Source organism: Meles meles, chromosome 11 (genome assembly GCF_922984935.1).
Source record: "Meles meles chromosome 11, mMelMel3.1 paternal haplotype, whole genome shotgun sequence".
Taxonomy (NCBI): domain Eukaryota; kingdom Metazoa; phylum Chordata; class Mammalia; order Carnivora; family Mustelidae; genus Meles; species Meles meles.
Window position 1 is genome coordinate 1,701,283 of NC_060076.1, and position 17,067 is coordinate 1,718,349.

The 17,067-nt window shown below is 68.8% G+C and overlaps 1 protein-coding gene across 10 annotated transcripts in view; it reads right to left on the reverse strand.

Moving 5' to 3' along the window:
* KCNT1 (potassium sodium-activated channel subfamily T member 1) overlaps nucleotides 1-17,067 on the reverse strand; it is a 52,205-nt gene continuing 35,138 nt past the window's right edge. For 7 of the 10 annotated variants that reach the window (XM_046023251.1, XM_046023249.1, XM_046023255.1 and 4 more), the window contains 13 exons: nucleotides 16,160-16,265; nucleotides 14,146-14,318; nucleotides 13,677-13,748; nucleotides 13,373-13,507; nucleotides 13,043-13,154; nucleotides 9,797-9,898; nucleotides 9,417-9,500; nucleotides 9,204-9,332; nucleotides 8,886-8,906; nucleotides 7,964-8,288; nucleotides 6,665-6,727; nucleotides 3,791-3,875; nucleotides 1-3,697 (listed from right to left, as the gene is read on the reverse strand). In XM_046023251.1, coding sequence (XP_045879207.1) covers nucleotides 3,577-3,697; nucleotides 3,791-3,875; nucleotides 6,665-6,727; nucleotides 7,964-8,288; nucleotides 8,886-8,906; nucleotides 9,204-9,332; nucleotides 9,417-9,500; nucleotides 9,797-9,898; nucleotides 13,043-13,154; nucleotides 13,373-13,507; nucleotides 13,677-13,748; nucleotides 14,146-14,318; nucleotides 16,160-16,265 — 1,528 coding nt within the window. In that variant the 3' untranslated portion in view covers nucleotides 1-3,576. Of the gene's footprint in view, nucleotides 3,698-3,790; nucleotides 3,876-6,664; nucleotides 6,728-7,963; nucleotides 8,289-8,885; nucleotides 8,907-9,203; nucleotides 9,333-9,416; nucleotides 9,501-9,796; nucleotides 9,899-13,042; nucleotides 13,155-13,372; nucleotides 13,508-13,676; nucleotides 13,749-14,145; nucleotides 14,319-16,159; nucleotides 16,266-17,067 lie in introns of those variants that run through there. The other 3 variants (XM_046023254.1, XM_046023248.1, XM_046023253.1) reach the window with 2 other exon arrangements.

The window sequence follows — 17,067 nt, forward strand, 5'->3', positions numbered from 1 at the left end:
GCAGCCGGGGGGGAGCCTGTCGCCAGCCCCCAGGGAGACAAGGTTCTGACCTCAGCCCCACTGGCCGGCGTCAGGGTCGCTGGACCACGCCACTGGCGGGTGAGCACACGTGTGCCGACGGTGTGGGCGGTGTTCCGGGGTGACGTCGCTGCCCCCGCGGGCCCGCGTGGACCAAAGCTCCCGCGGCCAGGCACGAGACGACCTTGTGACTCGGCTCTTGTTCTAGAAAGAAGGCACAAGCCCGTCCCTCGCTGTCTTCCGTCGTCCCCGAGGGCAGTCACATGGTTGCGATGCTGATGAAACCCTCTGGTCTTCGGTTTTGCGGAAGGCGGAATTTACTTTTGCCTTTTTATTCCACATGTAGGTTTTTGTTGGTTTCATTACAAAACAGTCCTAAACCGAAGCAGGACCTACATTCGGAAGAGTCAGCAGCTCACGGTGTGCGGTGCAATGAATTTTCAGTTTTCGGACGGACGGTTCCCTGTGTCTGGTGCCCGCTGTTGTCCTATCTTCAAGGCTTGGAGAGGGGCTTGGGGTCGCTGGTGTCTCTTGTCCATCTCAGCTCCTTCACTGGGGACCCAAGGGCTCGGCACCAGCTCTGGGAGGAGGCACTGGGGGAAGGGGCTCCCCTTGGAAGAGCCCTGAGCCCACGTGTACAGTAGGACGACTGGGTACCAGCCCCTGGAACCACCCCAGAGCTCAGGGTGGGTGAGGAGTGCCCCGGGACTCCTTCTGTCCTGAAGGGCCAGGACCCCAAGATGGGATGAGAGAGGGGGCTGTGGCAGAGGCCTAGAGCAAGTCTGGAGCCCGCAGCGTCTTGGGACACAGCACAGGGCAGCAAGGTGGCATGGCAACCCCACAGGGACCCTGGAGGCTCGATGCCAGGGTGAGGAGCCCTACCTGGGAGCCAGGCACACCGCAAACCGGGGAGCCCTCTCTGAGGAGCCCCTCCAAGAAGGGGTCTGCTGCTGGGGCCCAGAGACCCCGGGGGCCTGCCCGTGCGGTGGGGGAGCTGTGCGCACTGCCCCCTTTAGAAGGGGCCCCTGTGGAGTGCCGCGGGCATGGGGGGCTACTGCCCCGAAGCCCCCAGGCTCTGCGCCAGGCCCGGGTGGGCAGGCTGACCCGACGGGGTCATCTGTGGCCACTCCGCGCTCTGCAGCCAGGGTAGGGTGGAAGCGGCCACAGATGCTGGGGGCTCAAGCTGGCAGACCCGGGGCGGGACCCACGGCCCAGCTCCGTGGGTGGACGGAGTCTTGGGCCCGAGACCCCACTCTGGAGCATCCCCAGGCTCCTGCTGACCTCACTAGGGGCAAAGGTGGTTCTGGCCAGCCGGCTGCCCCTGGGGGCCTGGGATGGCGGAGGCGCTCCCCGCAGTGCCAGCCCCGGGTGGGCGGCTGAGGTCCTGGACTTGGAGCAGCCCAGATGCCACCCTGGGCCGCGGACTTCCGTGTGCATCCGCCCTGCCCTGCGGTCGGGTCCCACTGGGGTGCACCCACCTTCTCCGCAGACCCGCAGCCCAGCCCCCCGTCGTAAGACCCCTGCCTCTGCAGCTCCGGAACATGGGGTCCAGCCTGAGCCCCTCGAGGAGACCATGGGTGTGTGCTCCGGGGCGAAGATGAGACCACCTGCCTCCGTGGTCCTGGGGGGCCTGGACGGGGTCGCAGGCTGCTCCTGCCGACACACAGCTCGTGGCTTTTGCTAATTTGGGGGCTCCTTCTGCTGTGCACGTAGGTGGGGTGACCTTGCTGTTCTCACGGCCCTGTCCTTGGCTTGGGGACCCTGCCTCCTGCCTGTGAGGGGTTTCACGGCACCTTCCCGGCGCCGTGTCCCTCCATCTCCCGGCTCATCGCTTGGACCTTCAGAGATGGTTTGGGGTTGTCCTGGCGTTTGCCGCCTCTGCCGCCACTTGTGGGCACAGCTTGCCCTTTTGCAGGGGGCGTTCCCCCCCGCACCCCCACGATGGCCCCTTCCTCTCGCCCTCCTGTCAGCCGGGCCCGCCTCGCCCCTCGGGGGACTCCTGTCCGAGCAGTGTCCTGCCAGATGAGGAACCAGAAGTTCCTCCTCGTGTCTTAAGACTCCTGCCAGAAACACGGAGAAGCTGCTCGCCCGTCCCGGGGGCGGCCCCTCCTGGCGTTCGTGCCATCGGCCCCGTTGTCCTCATGCATCAGTGTCCCTGCCGTCCCTGCCGGCCCGTCCCCGGAGGCTGCCACCTGCTCAGCAGCCCCTTCCTCACCAGCCCTGGCCCCAGCATGGCTGCACGACGTCCTTGCGCACTGAGGGCAGAGGCCCTGGGGGATGAGCTGGACTCGTGTGGCCCGGGGCTGGGGGAGCGCGCCCCTCTGCTGCCTGCCACCATCTGGATGCCCTGTCCAGCACCTGCTGGGGGGCTCTGGCAGAGCCTGGGGTCCCCGTACCCATCCCAGGGAGCCCCCGCCCCAGCCATGCTTCCCAGCTGTCAGCACCCAGATGCCCGGTGGTCGCGAAGGCCCAGGCCGGCAGCATTTCCTCGGGACGGGGCCTTCCCTGTGGGGTCCGAGTGGGGCAGGGGCCACAGCATGCGTGTCTCAACCTCGGAATTGGAGGGCTGGGGGTGGGGCTGGGGGTGGAGCTGGGCCAGGCCTAGACCACGAGGCCGCAGAGGGAAAGCCTTGTAACCGACCCTCACGTTTGCGGAAAGCATCCATTTAATAGAAGGTTCCAGCACTGACCGCTCGCCTGTCACACACAGCGACGGAAGCCCGGCAGCGTGGCATGCGCGACCTCCACGTCCTTCCCTTGCAGCGAGAACCTGGGTCAGCAGCCCAGGGTGAGTTGTGCTTTGGGTCGGTGCTAACAGGCGTCCAGCGGCCCGTGGAAACACACCAGCCCTGCCTGACGCCCACGGACACAGGGCTGCGGCCGTTCACGTCAACACGGACGGGAAGGACGTCTTCTTGTTCCGCAAAGTCCTGGGTCGCGGGAACCTTCGGATGGCAGCGGGGCCCCTCGGGGGGTCTTGAGGCAGCCCATTCCCCTCCATGTGCTCTGAGCAGGCCCAGCCTCAGGGCTGGGGGGCTCCAGGCCAAGCTGCTGACTTCCTGGGGTTCACGGCTCCCCTCTCCTGCCAGCCACACCGTGCTGGAGCGCTCGCCGGCAGGGAGACCCCTTGGCCCGACCCTGGGCCAGACCCTCACCGTCGCGTGGCCAGGCTGGGCCCCGTGAGTGGGCCATCGGTACGTGGCCTTGGGAACACGGCCTCCGCGTCAGCTGTGTGAGTGGGCACAGTTGTCCGGGGCGTGGTTCCCTCCCGTCCGCATGCACCCCCGCTGGCCTCCCCGTCCGCCGCAGCCGGACCCCGTCGCGAGTTGCGGCACGTTGCGAGGGGATGCGGACTGTAAGGTTTGTAAAAACTGGTTAAAAAGGCCTCCCCGCCAGCTTCTCCTGGGGCCCGGGGCATGCGTCCCCCTCCTCCCCGGGGAGGGCTCCCGTCCGGGGCGGGCCAGACCGACGCCGGGGCGCTGTGGGGGCGCGGCGGGGCCCCGGCGCTCCATGCAGCGTGAGGCATGCCGTCGGGTTGGGGCTCCTCGCGGGGCCGGCTCAGAGCTGCGTCTCGTCGCGGGTCTCAGGGTTGCAGGAAGCCAGCCTGTGGCTGCCGCTGCTCTTCTGGCTCTGGGGGCCGCTCGCCACGTGCGCCAGGGGATCGGAGCGGATGAGGTACCTGCGGGGGTCAGGAGAGCCCTGGACGCTGTACTCCGCCCGGGCCGGGGCGGGGGGGCCGTGGGGTCCACTCGTGGGGGGCCGCGGGACTCACACGATGTCGTTGGGCTCCAGCCTCGTGTCGGGCGGGGGGTTGATGAGGACGTAGGAGAGCGTGTTCTGGTGGTCATTCATCTCGTCTGCAAAGGACACGGGCCCGTGGCGGTCACCGGTCCGCTGCGACCCCCTCCACTGTGCCGCGCCCCACGAGCCGGGGGCTCTGGCCTGGCCCCAGGATCTTCCTCACCTTCCCTGGTGCACCCCGTGGGGCTGGCCCTGCCGGATGGTACCTGCTGGGGGCCCGGCACGGGCGGGGTCTGCCACGAGGGCGCGCACGGGCGACACCCACAGCCCGGGACAGCCGGCCGCTCCAACGTGCAGCCCGAGCACACCTGCCGCTTGCACCAGCCTGCGAGCGCCCACACGCGCGCACGCACACCTGACCCAGCCCTGCCGCCGGCCCCTCCCTACCAGGCTGACCACCCTCTCTCTCCTTCCCTTCGCTGCACACACGTCCTGTTTCCTGAAGCCTGCTCCACGGCGTCAGCCCACAGGACCCCTGCCCCAGCCCCTTTCCCAGTGGGGGGCCCCTTCAGAGCCCACAGGGACGGCCTGGTCTCTGGCACACAGGTGGCCGTGGGGACGCAGCCCGTGCTGGGGAGAACGGGTTCTGCAGGAGCAGCCGTCCCGCCACAGACGTCCCCTGGCCGCTGGCAGAGAAACGAATGGCTCGCGACCTCAGTTTACCCATCGGCAATGCCAGAAGGCATCTCCCCACCCAGGGCGGCCATCAATGGGAGGGCACTCCAGAGGGCTCTAGCTCTGGGGGCCCGCACCCCCAGCTCTTGTCATTTCCTTCTCCTCGCACCATCCCCTGTCCCCAAGGACGGGATTCTCTGCAAAGCTGGAGAAGCAGCCCGTGGGCCGGCTGGGCTGGGGGTCGAGCTGTGCCGAGTCGACTCCGCCCTGCAGCCACGGGCCGGGCACAGCGGCTCCCCTGGAGGCAGGCAGGGGCACGGGCTGGGCCCTGGGGGGGCAGCGAACATGCTCGGACTTTTGGGCCATCCCCTGGCGCCAGCCGCTGCGTCCACCCCAGGAACCGCTGCCTGGCGACCACAGCTCTCTGCTCTTGCCACGGCTCGCGCTGGAGCCCTTGGGTGGAAGCTGCCGGCCGTCGAGCACAGGGGCTCAGTTGGTGGCCGTGCGGGGCAGCACACCTTCCCGCCTCAGGGCCCCGAGTGTCTCCGGGGCGGGCCGCGTGGTGCGTGCAGCGGTGCCAGGCGGAGCGCGAGGTGGGTCTTGTCGACCCCCAATCACAGGCACCAGCAGAGCGGCCACGCTGAGACGGACGCCAGGGCCGCACCCAGAAAGTGGGGGGCGGTGCTGCGGTCAGAGCCACCAGCCGGTGCCCCCAGGGCACACGGGCCACCCCTCCGTGGCTGGGCAGCCATCCTCACGCGCTGGCACCTGCCTCTTGGGGCCTTCCCCACCCGGCCTGGGCCCCCGCGTCTCCCCCGGACAACCAGGTGAAACCAACAGCTTAGGACGGGGACGAGCCAGGCTCAGTGTCGTGCATCTGGGGGAGCTGGGCTGCGCGGTGGTCAGGTGGGCCGTGGGGGCCCAGCCGCAGCGCCGGGGGATGGGGCTGCTTGGTCACGAGCCACTGACCCCAGTTTCCCCAGGACAGGCGAGCTGCACGGTGACCACCATGCTCCGGTGGGCGCAGGGGCTGATGAAGGTCCTGGCAAAGGGCCGAAGGAGCTGTCCCCTACCCCGCGCCCCAGCCCGCACTCCTGCTGCCCCAGGCCTTCCCGCGACCCTGCCGACCAGGTGCTTCCATGCCACTCGCCCTCCCCACCGCACACTGGGGTCCGCGCTCTCTGCCCCCAGCCCCGCACCTAACCAAGTCTCAGCGGCCTCCCTCACGGGTGCAGCGGGCAGGGGTGAGGGCGTACAGCTGCACCAAGAGGGCTGCCTGCGGGTGATGCCCTCCCCGGGGGCCTGGCTAAGGCGCGTCCGTCTCCTCTGCCCCGGCCTCAGGCACTATCCAACGCCCACATCGGGAGGCGCTCAGCCTCCGTGGGAAGCAGGGCTGGCTGGGCGCAGGAGGGGGCCACGCGGCCTCCCTGTTCGCGGAAGCTGCCGGACTTGGACCCGTGCTGGCCCCGTGGGTCTTCCATGAGCACCGTCCCGGCTTGCAAGGAAAAGCACAAGAACCCAGGAGAGGCCAAGGCCTTCCCAGCACGGGCCAGCCCCCGACTGAGGTTTCCATTCTGGGGCCTGGGTCTGCCGCAGCCGGCTCCCGGCTCAGCTCTGGACGGAGGGGCTGCCCCGGGGGGCCTGGGCACGGTAATCTGACCTTTCTCTAGGGCTGCGAGGGGCCTGGCAGCAGGGCCCGTGGCCTGACGCTGCGCTGCCTTCTGTTGGGGGCCTCAGGGCAGATCCGGGGCTGCTGGGTGTCTTCTTGGAAGGAACCGGACCCCAGATGAGAGAAGGGCGTATAGACAGGCTCTGTCTCGGCCGGAAAGGGAGACCCCCTCTTGGAGCTCCTGCCAGCGCCCCTGACGCAGGCGGCCCGCAAAAGGCCGGGGCAGAGCAGACCCCAATTCCCTGCTGTGGCCAGGCCTTGCCACACTCCCCGTGTGTGCATGTGCGCACGCACGGGACCCAGGCCCAGAACCGTTCTTCTGGATGCTCTCCTGGAGGCGGGTGGGCTCAGGACACACGGGAGCAAGACCGTGGTGCAACCCGAGGACGGCGCGGTGACCGTCAGGGCCCTGCGCAGGGGTGGCCTGGGCGCACGAGGGCCCTGCCTGCAGAGCCCCTCCACGCCTACTCTCCTGTCCGCCTGCCTGGCTGGGGCGGCCCGTCGGCACGGCTGGCATATGCCCCCTCGTGTGGCAGCTGGACTCGGCCGGAGCAGAATTACCTTGCAAATATCCCAGGTTTACCCGATTCATGACATCACTGGCCGTTAAATTTGCTACATCCTCTACGGAGCACACAGCGAGGGGGCAGACAGAAACAGAGAGAGAGAGGTCAGCAAGCAGCATGGCGGCCGGCACAGCGGGGGACAGCCAGCCGCACGCGGGAGGCCGTGCACGCGGGGACCGGCCGGCGCCAGCCACCGGGGAAGCAGGTCCGCCACCACGACGTGGCTTCCTTCTCTGCCAAGCTGTGGGGAGGGCAGGGGGGTGCGGAGGTCAGGGGAACACGGGACAGCCAGTCCCGGGGTCGGTGGGCCCGAGCCTCTGCCGACCCTGGCCGTGGGGCCGGTGCGCACCGTCTTGAGGGGCAGGGACGTGGAGCGGGACAGAGGTGGAGCGAGCAGCTTCCGCGTGGTGGGGGCAGGGCCGGCCCAACTCTGGCCTCTGGTCCCACCTGGACGGGGCCCTGGGGCCCCTGAGCCAGGCACACGCAGGACGCAGGCTGCCACAAGCCCGTGCCCGCAGGGGGACAGCCAAGCCTGAGCCCCAGGCAGAGTCCCCGAGACGGAACCCCACGCCCGCCAGAGGCTCGACCCAGCGTGGGGTGCGGGTGCCGACGGGCAGCGGCGGGAACGGAGGCAGCAGCTCCGCAGCGTCTCTCCTCCGGGTCTGCTCGTGGCCGAGGTCATGAACGTCCCCCAGATAAGTTCCACAGAAAAGGGGGCTGCCAGGGTCCGCGGAGCAGCCACAAGCAGCGGAAGCAGGGCCCGTGTCTCAGGAGCAGCCGTGGGGCCCCACGTGCACGGTGGCCATGGCTCCAGCTGCCCCCTGCTGGGCCCCGGACGCTCTGGCTGCTGGGAAGGCCGGGGAAGGGGTGGCGGGGGCTGCGGGGTCTCCCTGCCACGTTCCCGTTCTCCATGGGAACAAAGTGCAGCCTGCGTTTCTGACCCCAGAGGCGCCTCACTGAACATACATGAGGACTGTGGCCTTGGCTTTGGGGGAGCCCTTCCTGGCCTGGCCCGCCCCCCCGGCCACGGCTCCCGTGAGTTCCACAGGCTGGGCTCGGTCAGCTTGATCTAGTCCCATTTCACAGATGGGGAGACTGAGGCCGCAGAGTGGTGAGTGCGAGCCCTCCCTGCAGGACTCAGGGCCAGTTCCGGGGGGGTCCTGCATGCTGGCATCAGAGGGGCTCCAAGGGGCCGCGTGGCCGTGGTGGGCAGCGCGGAGGCGGCCCCTGGGCACCCGGTCACGCGCGGTGTCTGTCCCAGCCCCGTGGCGGGCGGTGGTGCCCGTGCTCTTACCGTAGCCGGTGGTGGGCAGCCCCAGATGCTTCATGCGGTTCTTGACCAGCTCGGAGAGCTCCTGGCGCTCGGAGCGGCCATACAGGCTGAGCCTCTGCTGGCCGGCCCACTCGGCGGCCGCCGCCTTCCCTGCCGGCTTGGGGCCCCTGCGGCTCAGCTTCCGGGCCCACGGCAGGCTCTTGCGCCGCAGCAGCGGGTGCTCAGCCGGGTCCCCTCCGACCGGGTGCCGGCCGTGGGTGCTGCTGCCGCCGCCCGCCCGCGCGCCCCAGGGCCCCCTGGCTTCCTGCGTGTCCTGGCAGTCCTCCACGCTCACCGAGATCTGGGACTGGCCGAGGCGAGAGGGTGAGGGGCGGGGAGCCCAGCCTTCTGCTGGGGGACCCCAAGCCCCAGGGGCACGAGTGCCTTCCTCCTCCAGCCCAGGCCACCAGCCTCCAGGTCTGTCCACATTTGCCAGGGAACGAGGGTGGCTATGGCCACCTCTTGGGGCCCTCCCACCTGGACCCGGCCAGTCCTGACTTTGCCACGGAGGACCACCCCTCTGTGAGCCTCAGTCTCCCTGTCTTGGAGAGGGGAGAGCAGGAGAGCAGGGACGGGGAGCGTGGTTGATGGGAGAGGGACAGCAGCTCAGTGAGGGCATGGGAACCCGGGGGTGCGGGGAGACTCCCACCTGCGCAGCAGCCCTGCGAGGCTGGGGGCTTGGAGGTCGGGTCAGAACGGCAGGGAGGGGACCACCTGCTACGACGGGGCCACAGCGGGAGGTGCACATGGGGCCGGAGGGACTGGTTTGCTCAGGGGCCCTCTTGGAGCCGTGCCGAGGCCGACCCATCCTGGGGATGCGCTCCCCGACCCTGCTGTCTCCCCGTGCTCCCCAGACTTGGGGTCGGGAAGCGCACCTTCATGGGAGGCTCACGGGGCCACTCACCTGGGCTCTGAGGTCGTGGGGCTGCAAAGGAAACGAGAGACAGCCTGGGTGCCTGGGGGTGCCTCTGCCCCCACCCCAGACACTGCCTGAGCCCCTCATGGGCTCGGGACCCGCGTGGCAGGCTGCCCAGTGTGGCTCCGGCTGGCTCCCTCGGTCTCAAGCTCCCCGGCCCCACGCGGGAGTCCCAGCCGCCCACCCCCATGAGCCTGACCCCAGGAGGGCCTGGCAAGCCAAGGCCTGGATCCCGGGACTGAAACACGGCGGCGCGTGACATGAAATTCAGGCGCGAGCCCGTCCTCGGGAGCCCCTCGCCCGAACCTCGGAGGTGGAGAAGACGTGGCACTCGGTGCGGTAGATGCCGATGGGGATCTCGGCGCTGGAGGAGCACAGCTTCTGAAAGAGCCGCCCGTACGTGCGGATCCACAGGTCCTCCTCTGTGACTTTCATCTAGAGCGAGCGGCGGCCCTGAGCGGGGGCCGGCCACGGGCACCCCCACCACGGCCAGCCCGCCCGGCCGGCCCCGTCACTCACGGCGCAGAGGTAGCCGGAGCCCGGCGTGGTGTCGAGGCCCAGCAGCAGCCTGGTGATGGAGATCATGTAGTCCTTCACGAAGGACTGGCCGGAGAGGGAGGCCGCTGTGAGGCGGGGGCACCCCGGGGACAGGCCGGGTCCCTTCCCGTGCCCGCCGGGCGCCCACAGTCCCCTGCTGGGAAGCCTGGCTCGGCCTCGGGAGCCAGAGACCCAGAGGCCGCCAGGAGCAGAGCCCAGGGCAGTGTCTTTCTGGGAGGAAGAGGACGGGGACGCCAGGAGGGGACCCAGGGAGGGATGCTCCAAACGCGGCTTCGTGGGCTGGAGGTGGGGAGGGGGCTTGGGCTGCCGGCGGCCCCCACCCCCGCGCCGCCCCCGCTGACCTGGTAGAGCAGTGTGTCCAGCATGCTGATGCTGAAGACGCGGCCCGCGGCAAACGGCAGGCGGAACATGAAGGCCAGGTTGGAGCCGTTCTCCCGCTCCCTCTAGGGAAAGGGGGGCTCAGGTGGGCGCTCAGGCCGCGGCGCTGTGGGGGGTGCAGGGAGTGCGCGCCCCGGCAGACGGCTGAGCTTGGCCCCAGCACCCGGCTAGTGGCCCCTGACCCCAGACACACTCGGGGCCGGAGCTCAGGAGGGGGACCTGCCCAGTCCCACGGGACCCCCCACGCTTGCTTTCATGCGCGGCTCTCGCCGTCCCAAAATAATAATCTCCGTCACTTTATCCTCGAGCCTGTGTAAGTGAAGTCAGGCGGGACGGTGGAGCGCGGGGTCACGAAACCATGGAAACGCGTGCACCGTTCCCCCCTCCCCGTCCCCGTGGCGCCCACCAGGGTCCGTGAGCGCCGCGTTCCCGGGACCCGCCGTGGAGGTGCCCGTAGCTACGGGACACGTCACCACGGCCTTGCAGCGGGAACACAGAGGCACCCTGGCCCAGCTCCGGGCGTCGGGAGCCCAGCGTGGATTTCACCGGGTGGAATGAAGGCGCCAGCGGGGCCGCGCTCCTTCCCGCAGCTCTGCGGACAGTCTTTCCCTCCTGCTTCGTGTCTAGAAGCCGAACGCGCTGCCCGGCTCGTGGCTCACTCCTGCCCCCAGCCAGCGGTGCACCTGCTGACCTCTGACCCTCCGCCTCCGGCCTGGCAGGTCCCCGGGGAGGACACTGGGCCCCCAGGGGGCCCTCTCCTGTCTACAGGGTCCCTTGACTGCGGTGTACCACACTGCATCCAGGCCCTAGTGAGTCGGACGTGGACCTCTTTGGGGCCGTTCCCCCCAGCACCCAAGATTCGTCTGCAACTGACGGCCGAGAGGCCCCCTTTCTCCCGGGACCAGACTTGCTTCAAAGGCAGGAGGCAGGCATAGGACGCAGAAGACCCGGGGGCCGCCTGGAGGCCTTTCCTGCCCGAGGGCAGCAGGGCGTGGCATCGGGCGTGAAGTCACCGGCGGGTTCTGCTGGCGGCATTTGTCTGCTCAAGTGCGCCCTGTTTGGGCGTGGGCTGCAGGCCCAAGTCCCCCGAGAGCGTCTGCGTCCCACGGGTGCGCGGCGGAACCCGGCTGCCTTCCTGTCCAAGGGGCACCGGGGACCCAAGGAGGAACCGACTCCACGGGGCCTTGGAGGGGCGCTATGGCGTCTTCAACACGACGTCCCTGGCGCTTGAACACGGGGGCCCGTGACCTCAGGCTGCAGGAGACCCTGCGGATTCCGGGGCTGGCGCCTCAGGGACCCCTCCTGCGGGCGGGGTGGGGGCGGAGGCGTGCTGGGTCGGCAGCCCCTTGGCTGACAAGCGGCCAGAACGGGCTGGGGGATCCCCAGCGCTTTGTCCCACCTCCCTGGCCGTCCTCCCGCCAGGTCCTCTCTTCACACGGCTCTGCGGCCGGCAGACACCGCGGCAACGTGGGTCGCCTGTTCAAAAAAATGTCTCCTTCATCGTCTCAGTGTTGCTTGAAGTAGGAGACGCACACACTTTTATAAAAACAAACTGCCGCTAATTCTTCAAAAGACGAGCCCGGATGCCCCCGGGGGAGACGTGCCGCCCGGCCCTCTGCTGAGCCACAGATCTGGGGCGTGCCTGGGCGCAGAGACCATGGGGGACCCCAGGCCAAGTCTAGCCGGTCAGAAGACAAGGCCTCCGTGGCCTCAGGCCCGGGGCTCACGGGGGGTAAGGGGACGTCGGCTCCGACCATCTGGGGGAAGGTGACAACCCGCCGCTCTGACGGCCCCCCATCTCCGCGGCCCAGGACCCCCAGCCCGCGTCTGCCTGGAGGAGCCCGGGCTGTTTCTCGAGGCAGCGTCCTGGGGTCACACGTGCCGATGTCCTCCCTTCTGTCCAGGCCCAGACCACGCAGCCCCATGATAGGGTTCGTCGTCCTGGGCCGGGCAGGGGGTACCAGCCACGGGAAGTGAGGCTGCACGGGGGCCGGCAGGGGACGTAGGCGCAGAAGGAAGGGAGGGGGCGCAGGCTACCTCGAAGCCCACCTCCTAGAACAGTCTGTGCGGGAGGCCTCCGAGGGACGGCACGCGCTCTAGGGAGCGGGCAGCGAGGGCCGGGACCAGCGAGCGGCTGGAGCCCAACCCCGTGCCGGTCACCCCCACCCCTGCTCGGGTTAGACCGAAATTCCTAGATCGCGAGACTCTGGCTCGATCCTGAGCCGCATCTGGACGGAGTCCGGCGTGTTCCCACCTTTCCAAGCACAGATGCACAGCCCCGAGGCTGCCGCGAGGGGCGCAGAGTGGCCGGGAGGACCGGCCCCAGGTGGTCGGCAGAGCGCACTCCAGGGAGGGCCTGACTGGGCCGGGTGCCGAGCAGGAGCCCCTGTGTGTCCTCCGAGGGGCTAGAGGCCCCCTGCCCGGCGTCCCTCCGGCACACGCGGCGCCAGGTCCTCACGGGCCTCGTGACCTGCCCCTGGGCTCCTTCCACCGTCCGCCCGCGTCAGGGTGAAGCTCTAGCGCTCGTCCCTTCTATCTGGGGTTGACGGCCAGGCCTGGCTCAGGTGGACGGCCGCCGAGGCTCCCTGCTCCTGCCCTCATCCCAGCACAGGCCCTGCCCCTTGCTGCGCACTGGTGCCCCCAGTGGCCTGAGCAGGGACCATATCACCGGGGCCTGTGTCCCGGGTGGCCCATCCCTGTGCCCCAGAGCACCACACCAACGCCAGCCAGCGGATGTCCCTCCTGGAGCCCCCTGAAGCCCACAGTGGATTCCTACCCCACCTCCCCTCCACTGTGTGGTCCTGGGCATCTGCCTGCCCTCTCTGACCCTAACTCCTTTGTGTGCACCTGCCCGCTGGTGGAGACCCGTCACGTTTCCGGTTTGGGCACAGGACGTGGGACGCGGGAATGAGTAGTCTATGTCCCCACCCCGTGCTGGTATTTACGGACATGGCGGGCAGCCTCAGCCCCGGGCATGGCCAGGCCTGGACCTGGCCGTTAGGGGGACCAGGGCCCCTAAAGGCTCTGGGCAACAAAGGAGCCTCACACGGGAGCTGAGTCCCCGTCTCAGGCCCCCTTTGGCCAGAGGAGAGCAGGTGCCTCGGCCTTCCACGGCCCCTGAGCCCCAAGAACCCCCCGGTCCACTCCCTCCGGACTCAGGGACCTGGGTTCAGCACGTGGGGCGGGGGAGGTCCGGCGCGGCTGCTCACCTTTTCCAGCTTGGAAAGAGCCAGAGAGTAGCTGTCCTTAGCCCGGAACTGCATGAAGCGCATGTTGGAAGGGTGGGTGAGCTCCGTGGTGATGCTCAAGCTGGGGAACAGCCTGCGGGGCAGCGGGGTCAGGGCGGGGTCCGCAATGGCGGATGGGGCAGCGGGGGCTCGGGACGGGTCCCCCGGTCACAGATGGGGCAGCGGGGGCTCGGGACGGGTCCCCCGGTCACAGCGGCAGCAGTGGGCCGGGCTCCTGGATGGCTGGGGCGCTGGTTCTGGACCCAGCCTGGCCCTGCTGCGGCGCCCCGGGAGCGAGTCCCGGCCTCTCACCGGAACATGGTCTGCACGTTGACGATGGTCTTGGCGTCCGCCATGTAGTCCTCCTCGGCGCTCATGGTGCTCTCCTTGTCCACCACCACCAGGTTGTCCGCGTAGATGATGCCACACTGCAGCAGGCTGTCCAGGCTGGGTCGGGGGACAGGCCACGTGGCAGGGGGTCCCCGAGGGCCAGGTCGGGCACCTTACCCCCCTCCCCTGCACCTCCTGGGCTCCCCACACCCGGAGAGGAGTCTCTGGGGGAGGGGCGGGGCAGGGAGGGGCTCCGTAGGGAGCCGGTGAGGCAGGCGTCCCTTACTTGTCCACGGAGCCCTCCATGTAGTAGACCATGGGGAAGCAGCAGATGGCCTCCAGGAAGTGGTGGTCAGGCCTGTGGGGACAGCAGGTCCCGTGGGTGCCCGCCCTGCTCTGCCGCTCCCCCCCCCCCGTGCCCAGCTGGGCCCTGCCCTGGGTGAGAAGGGCTGGATGCAGCAGGGGTCCCCCAAGACCACAGCGCATCAGACCTGAGGGGCCTTTACAGAACCACGCGGCTGTGCCTTGTTTTGCCTGAGGGAGAACCACGGCCCCGTGCAGGAGGGGGACTGGCTCGGCTCAGACCCCAGGCTCGGGGGGGTCGAGGTGCTGGGGCTGGACAAGGGCCCCCCTGGGCATTCGCAGTGCGGGGACAGGAGAAACCGTGCGGGAGGAAGGGTGCTCCTGAGCACCGGGGGGCCCGGGGACACAGGGGGCCTCTGCAAGCGGGTGCAGGGGTGCGTGGAGGGTCTCACTTGTTGTCCAGCAGCAGCACGATGGGGTTGAGCTCCCGGCGGGATCTGTAGTAGGCCCGCAGCGGCACGATGAAGTTGTACAGCCCGTTGCCCGCCGTCTCCGCCGACACGATGATCAGCTTGTTCTTGAAGCCGTAGGCCTTGGCGTCCTCATAGCTGTTGTGTTTGCAGCCCTGCCGAGAGCCGGGGCCGACCTCAGCCTTGGGACTGAGACCGCCCGTTCCTGTCCCAGCAAAACCTGGGTTTACCGGGAAGAAGCGAGATTCCACCCGGAACCAGCCGTGGGCCAGTTCTGAGAAGAGCAGCCCTGCTGGGCTTCGGAGAAGGGGGGCGTGGGGAGGGGCTCTTCTGAATTGAAAGTCCACTGGGGGCAGGTGTGGTGGCCTCTCACTGGCTGCCCCGTGGCTAGCCCGTCCCTTCCCGCTGGCTCTGCCCTTGATGGCGGCCATGAGGAGCTCCCTCTGCCCACCTCCTGTCTCTGGGGGGCTTCTGCTTACTGACTTTCACACGGCATCGGCCACCGTGGCGACGCCAGGCTTCTCAGGGACCCCTTGCCGAAGGGCGCCCACAGGCACCTGGTGGCCAGTTGCTGGCCCCGGCCCCTCCGCGGCCTGCAGCAGCCCCCTGGGAGCCACACGCCCCAGCAGACCCGTTCACCCCGCCTGCGGCAGCTCCGTCATGACCGCCCTGGGGCAGAGCTACGGCGGGAGGGGATGGTGCCGTGGGACCCCACATCCAGGAGCGGAGGGAGGCGCTGTGCGAACCTGCATCTCAGCAGACGCAGAAAGGAAATCTGTGTCGTGCGTGTGCCTGTGTACACGCGTGTGTCATGCGCACACACGTGTGTACAGCCGCATGTGCGGTGCATGTCCGTGTGCGCACGTCAGGCCACATGTGCGCGTCGTGTCTGTGTCGTGCGTGTTGTGTGCGTACAGTGCACGTGTGTGCGTGTCCATCCGTGTCTGCACATGTTCCAGCTCCACCCGCTGCGGCACCCCAGGGGCTGGGAGCGCGCCTGCACCCAGAACTTGGTGTCACCCCCATTTTGCACCGAGACTCGGGGCTCCCTGGGGGAATGGCTCCAGGGCAGGAGCAGGGCAGGTGCACGACAGGGCGGGGATGCTGTGGAAGCGTTCCGGGGACAACAGGGACACAGTCCCGTCCCAACGTGCCCGAACGACTTCCCCCCGCAACACAGGGAAGTCCGAGCCCCGAAATCAGTAACGATTGGCCACAAACGGCAGCACCACAGGAGTAGGCGTGTGGCGGCCCCGAACCAAAGGGGAATCAGAGGCCACAGTGTGCGAACCGGTAAGTGCAGAAGCGGACACGCTTCCTCACGGCTGGACACTTAAAAACAGGTGCGAGGGGATCCGGGCTGAGACACACATAGGCGAGGACAGATCTTCCACGTCTCCCCACACATGACTCACTAGCCACAAGGGCAGAAGCGGAGGAAGCTGGGTGGGCCACGTGACCCACAGCAGCACCCCCAGGGATGTGGCGCCTCCGAGGACACGTCACCTTCGGAGATCGGGCCCCAGGTGCACAGGCGGAGTCTTCTCACGAGAAAGTTCTCAGACCCATCCCCCCATCCAAGGCAGGTGCCACCAAACCACTGTCCATGCCTCCAGACGCCAGGGCTGAGAGCCACGTGAGAAGGGTCAGGACAGGTGTGTGCACCGCGAGGTGTGGACGGGTCCTGGTGGGGAACCTGCTGCGTGAAGGGCAGCGAGGGCTGTGGGACAAGGGGGCGCTCCGAGGTGGCCAGTGGACCCAACAGGGGTGCTGAGGGACATCCTGACTCTCAGGAAGCACACGGGAGGGGGGCAGGGGGAAGGGGTCCACCTGCTCCCAGGGGGTGCGGGTAAAACCCGCATGCCTGCGGAGGCCGAGAGCTAACGCGGCGAGTCTGGGCAAAGGCCCAGGATCTCCTCCTCGTCTTGCAGCTTCTCTGGAAGTTCGCGGTTACCTCGCAAGGCCAAGTCCCCTGGAGCGAGGGGGAGCGACCCACCTTGTCCAGCCGCAGGCAGCAGAACGGGGCCTTCACTGGCAGAAGGTGGCACAAGGTGGGGGAGCTGCCGATGTAGGGCGAGTTGGGGGGGTAGCCCTTCACATACCTGGTGTGGGAGACAGGAGCCGCCCTGTCCGGGGGTCCTGGGGGCTCCGGCTCCGCCCCCGCGGCCCTACCCCGGCTGGTCCCGCACCCCCCAGCGCGGCAGGGCTGTGCCCCCGAGTGGCCACACGGAGGCGCCAGACCCCGTCGGGGGACTGCGTGTCGGGGGAGGAGGGCTGGGCCGGGACGAAGGGGTCTGAGGTGAGAAGCCACGCAGCATGCACACGCACACACAACTCGTGGACACACACGAGCTCACACAGAGCCTGCGATCACGGGCATAACCCGAGGCTCGTGCCCTCCCTGAAGCCGCCAGCACCCCAGCCCGTGGGCCCACGCTGGCCCTCGGCCCCTCTCTGCCGGCTGCCGGGGGCTGGGCTGGTCTCCCCAGCAGCACCCAGTGCACCCCACACGGGGGCGGCCACAGCCGGGCCCTGAGCAGCGTGGGGAGGGGACAGCCTTCTGCTTTGTCTCCAGCTGGCTTTGGGGACACGGCCTTGGCGGCCAGCCACGCCACCTGCCTCTGGGGCTGGATGGCGCCTCCCCAAAGGCTCCCCTACCGTGACCTCAATAGAGGACAGCCTCCCCCTCTGAGCACACCCGGCCCGCGGGTGTGGCATCCCGCGGTACGATGCGGAGGGGAGACGGGACAGGGGGCACAGCCCAGCTTTCATTCCGTTTCCCAAACGTGGTCTCCCATGAAGCCCTGACTCAGCCCACGGCGCCTTCTCCCTCCCTCCCTGCTGGCCCCAGCCCCCAGGCCTGCGTCCGCCCCCGACTGGAAGCTTCTGTCTGGGTGCAGGGGC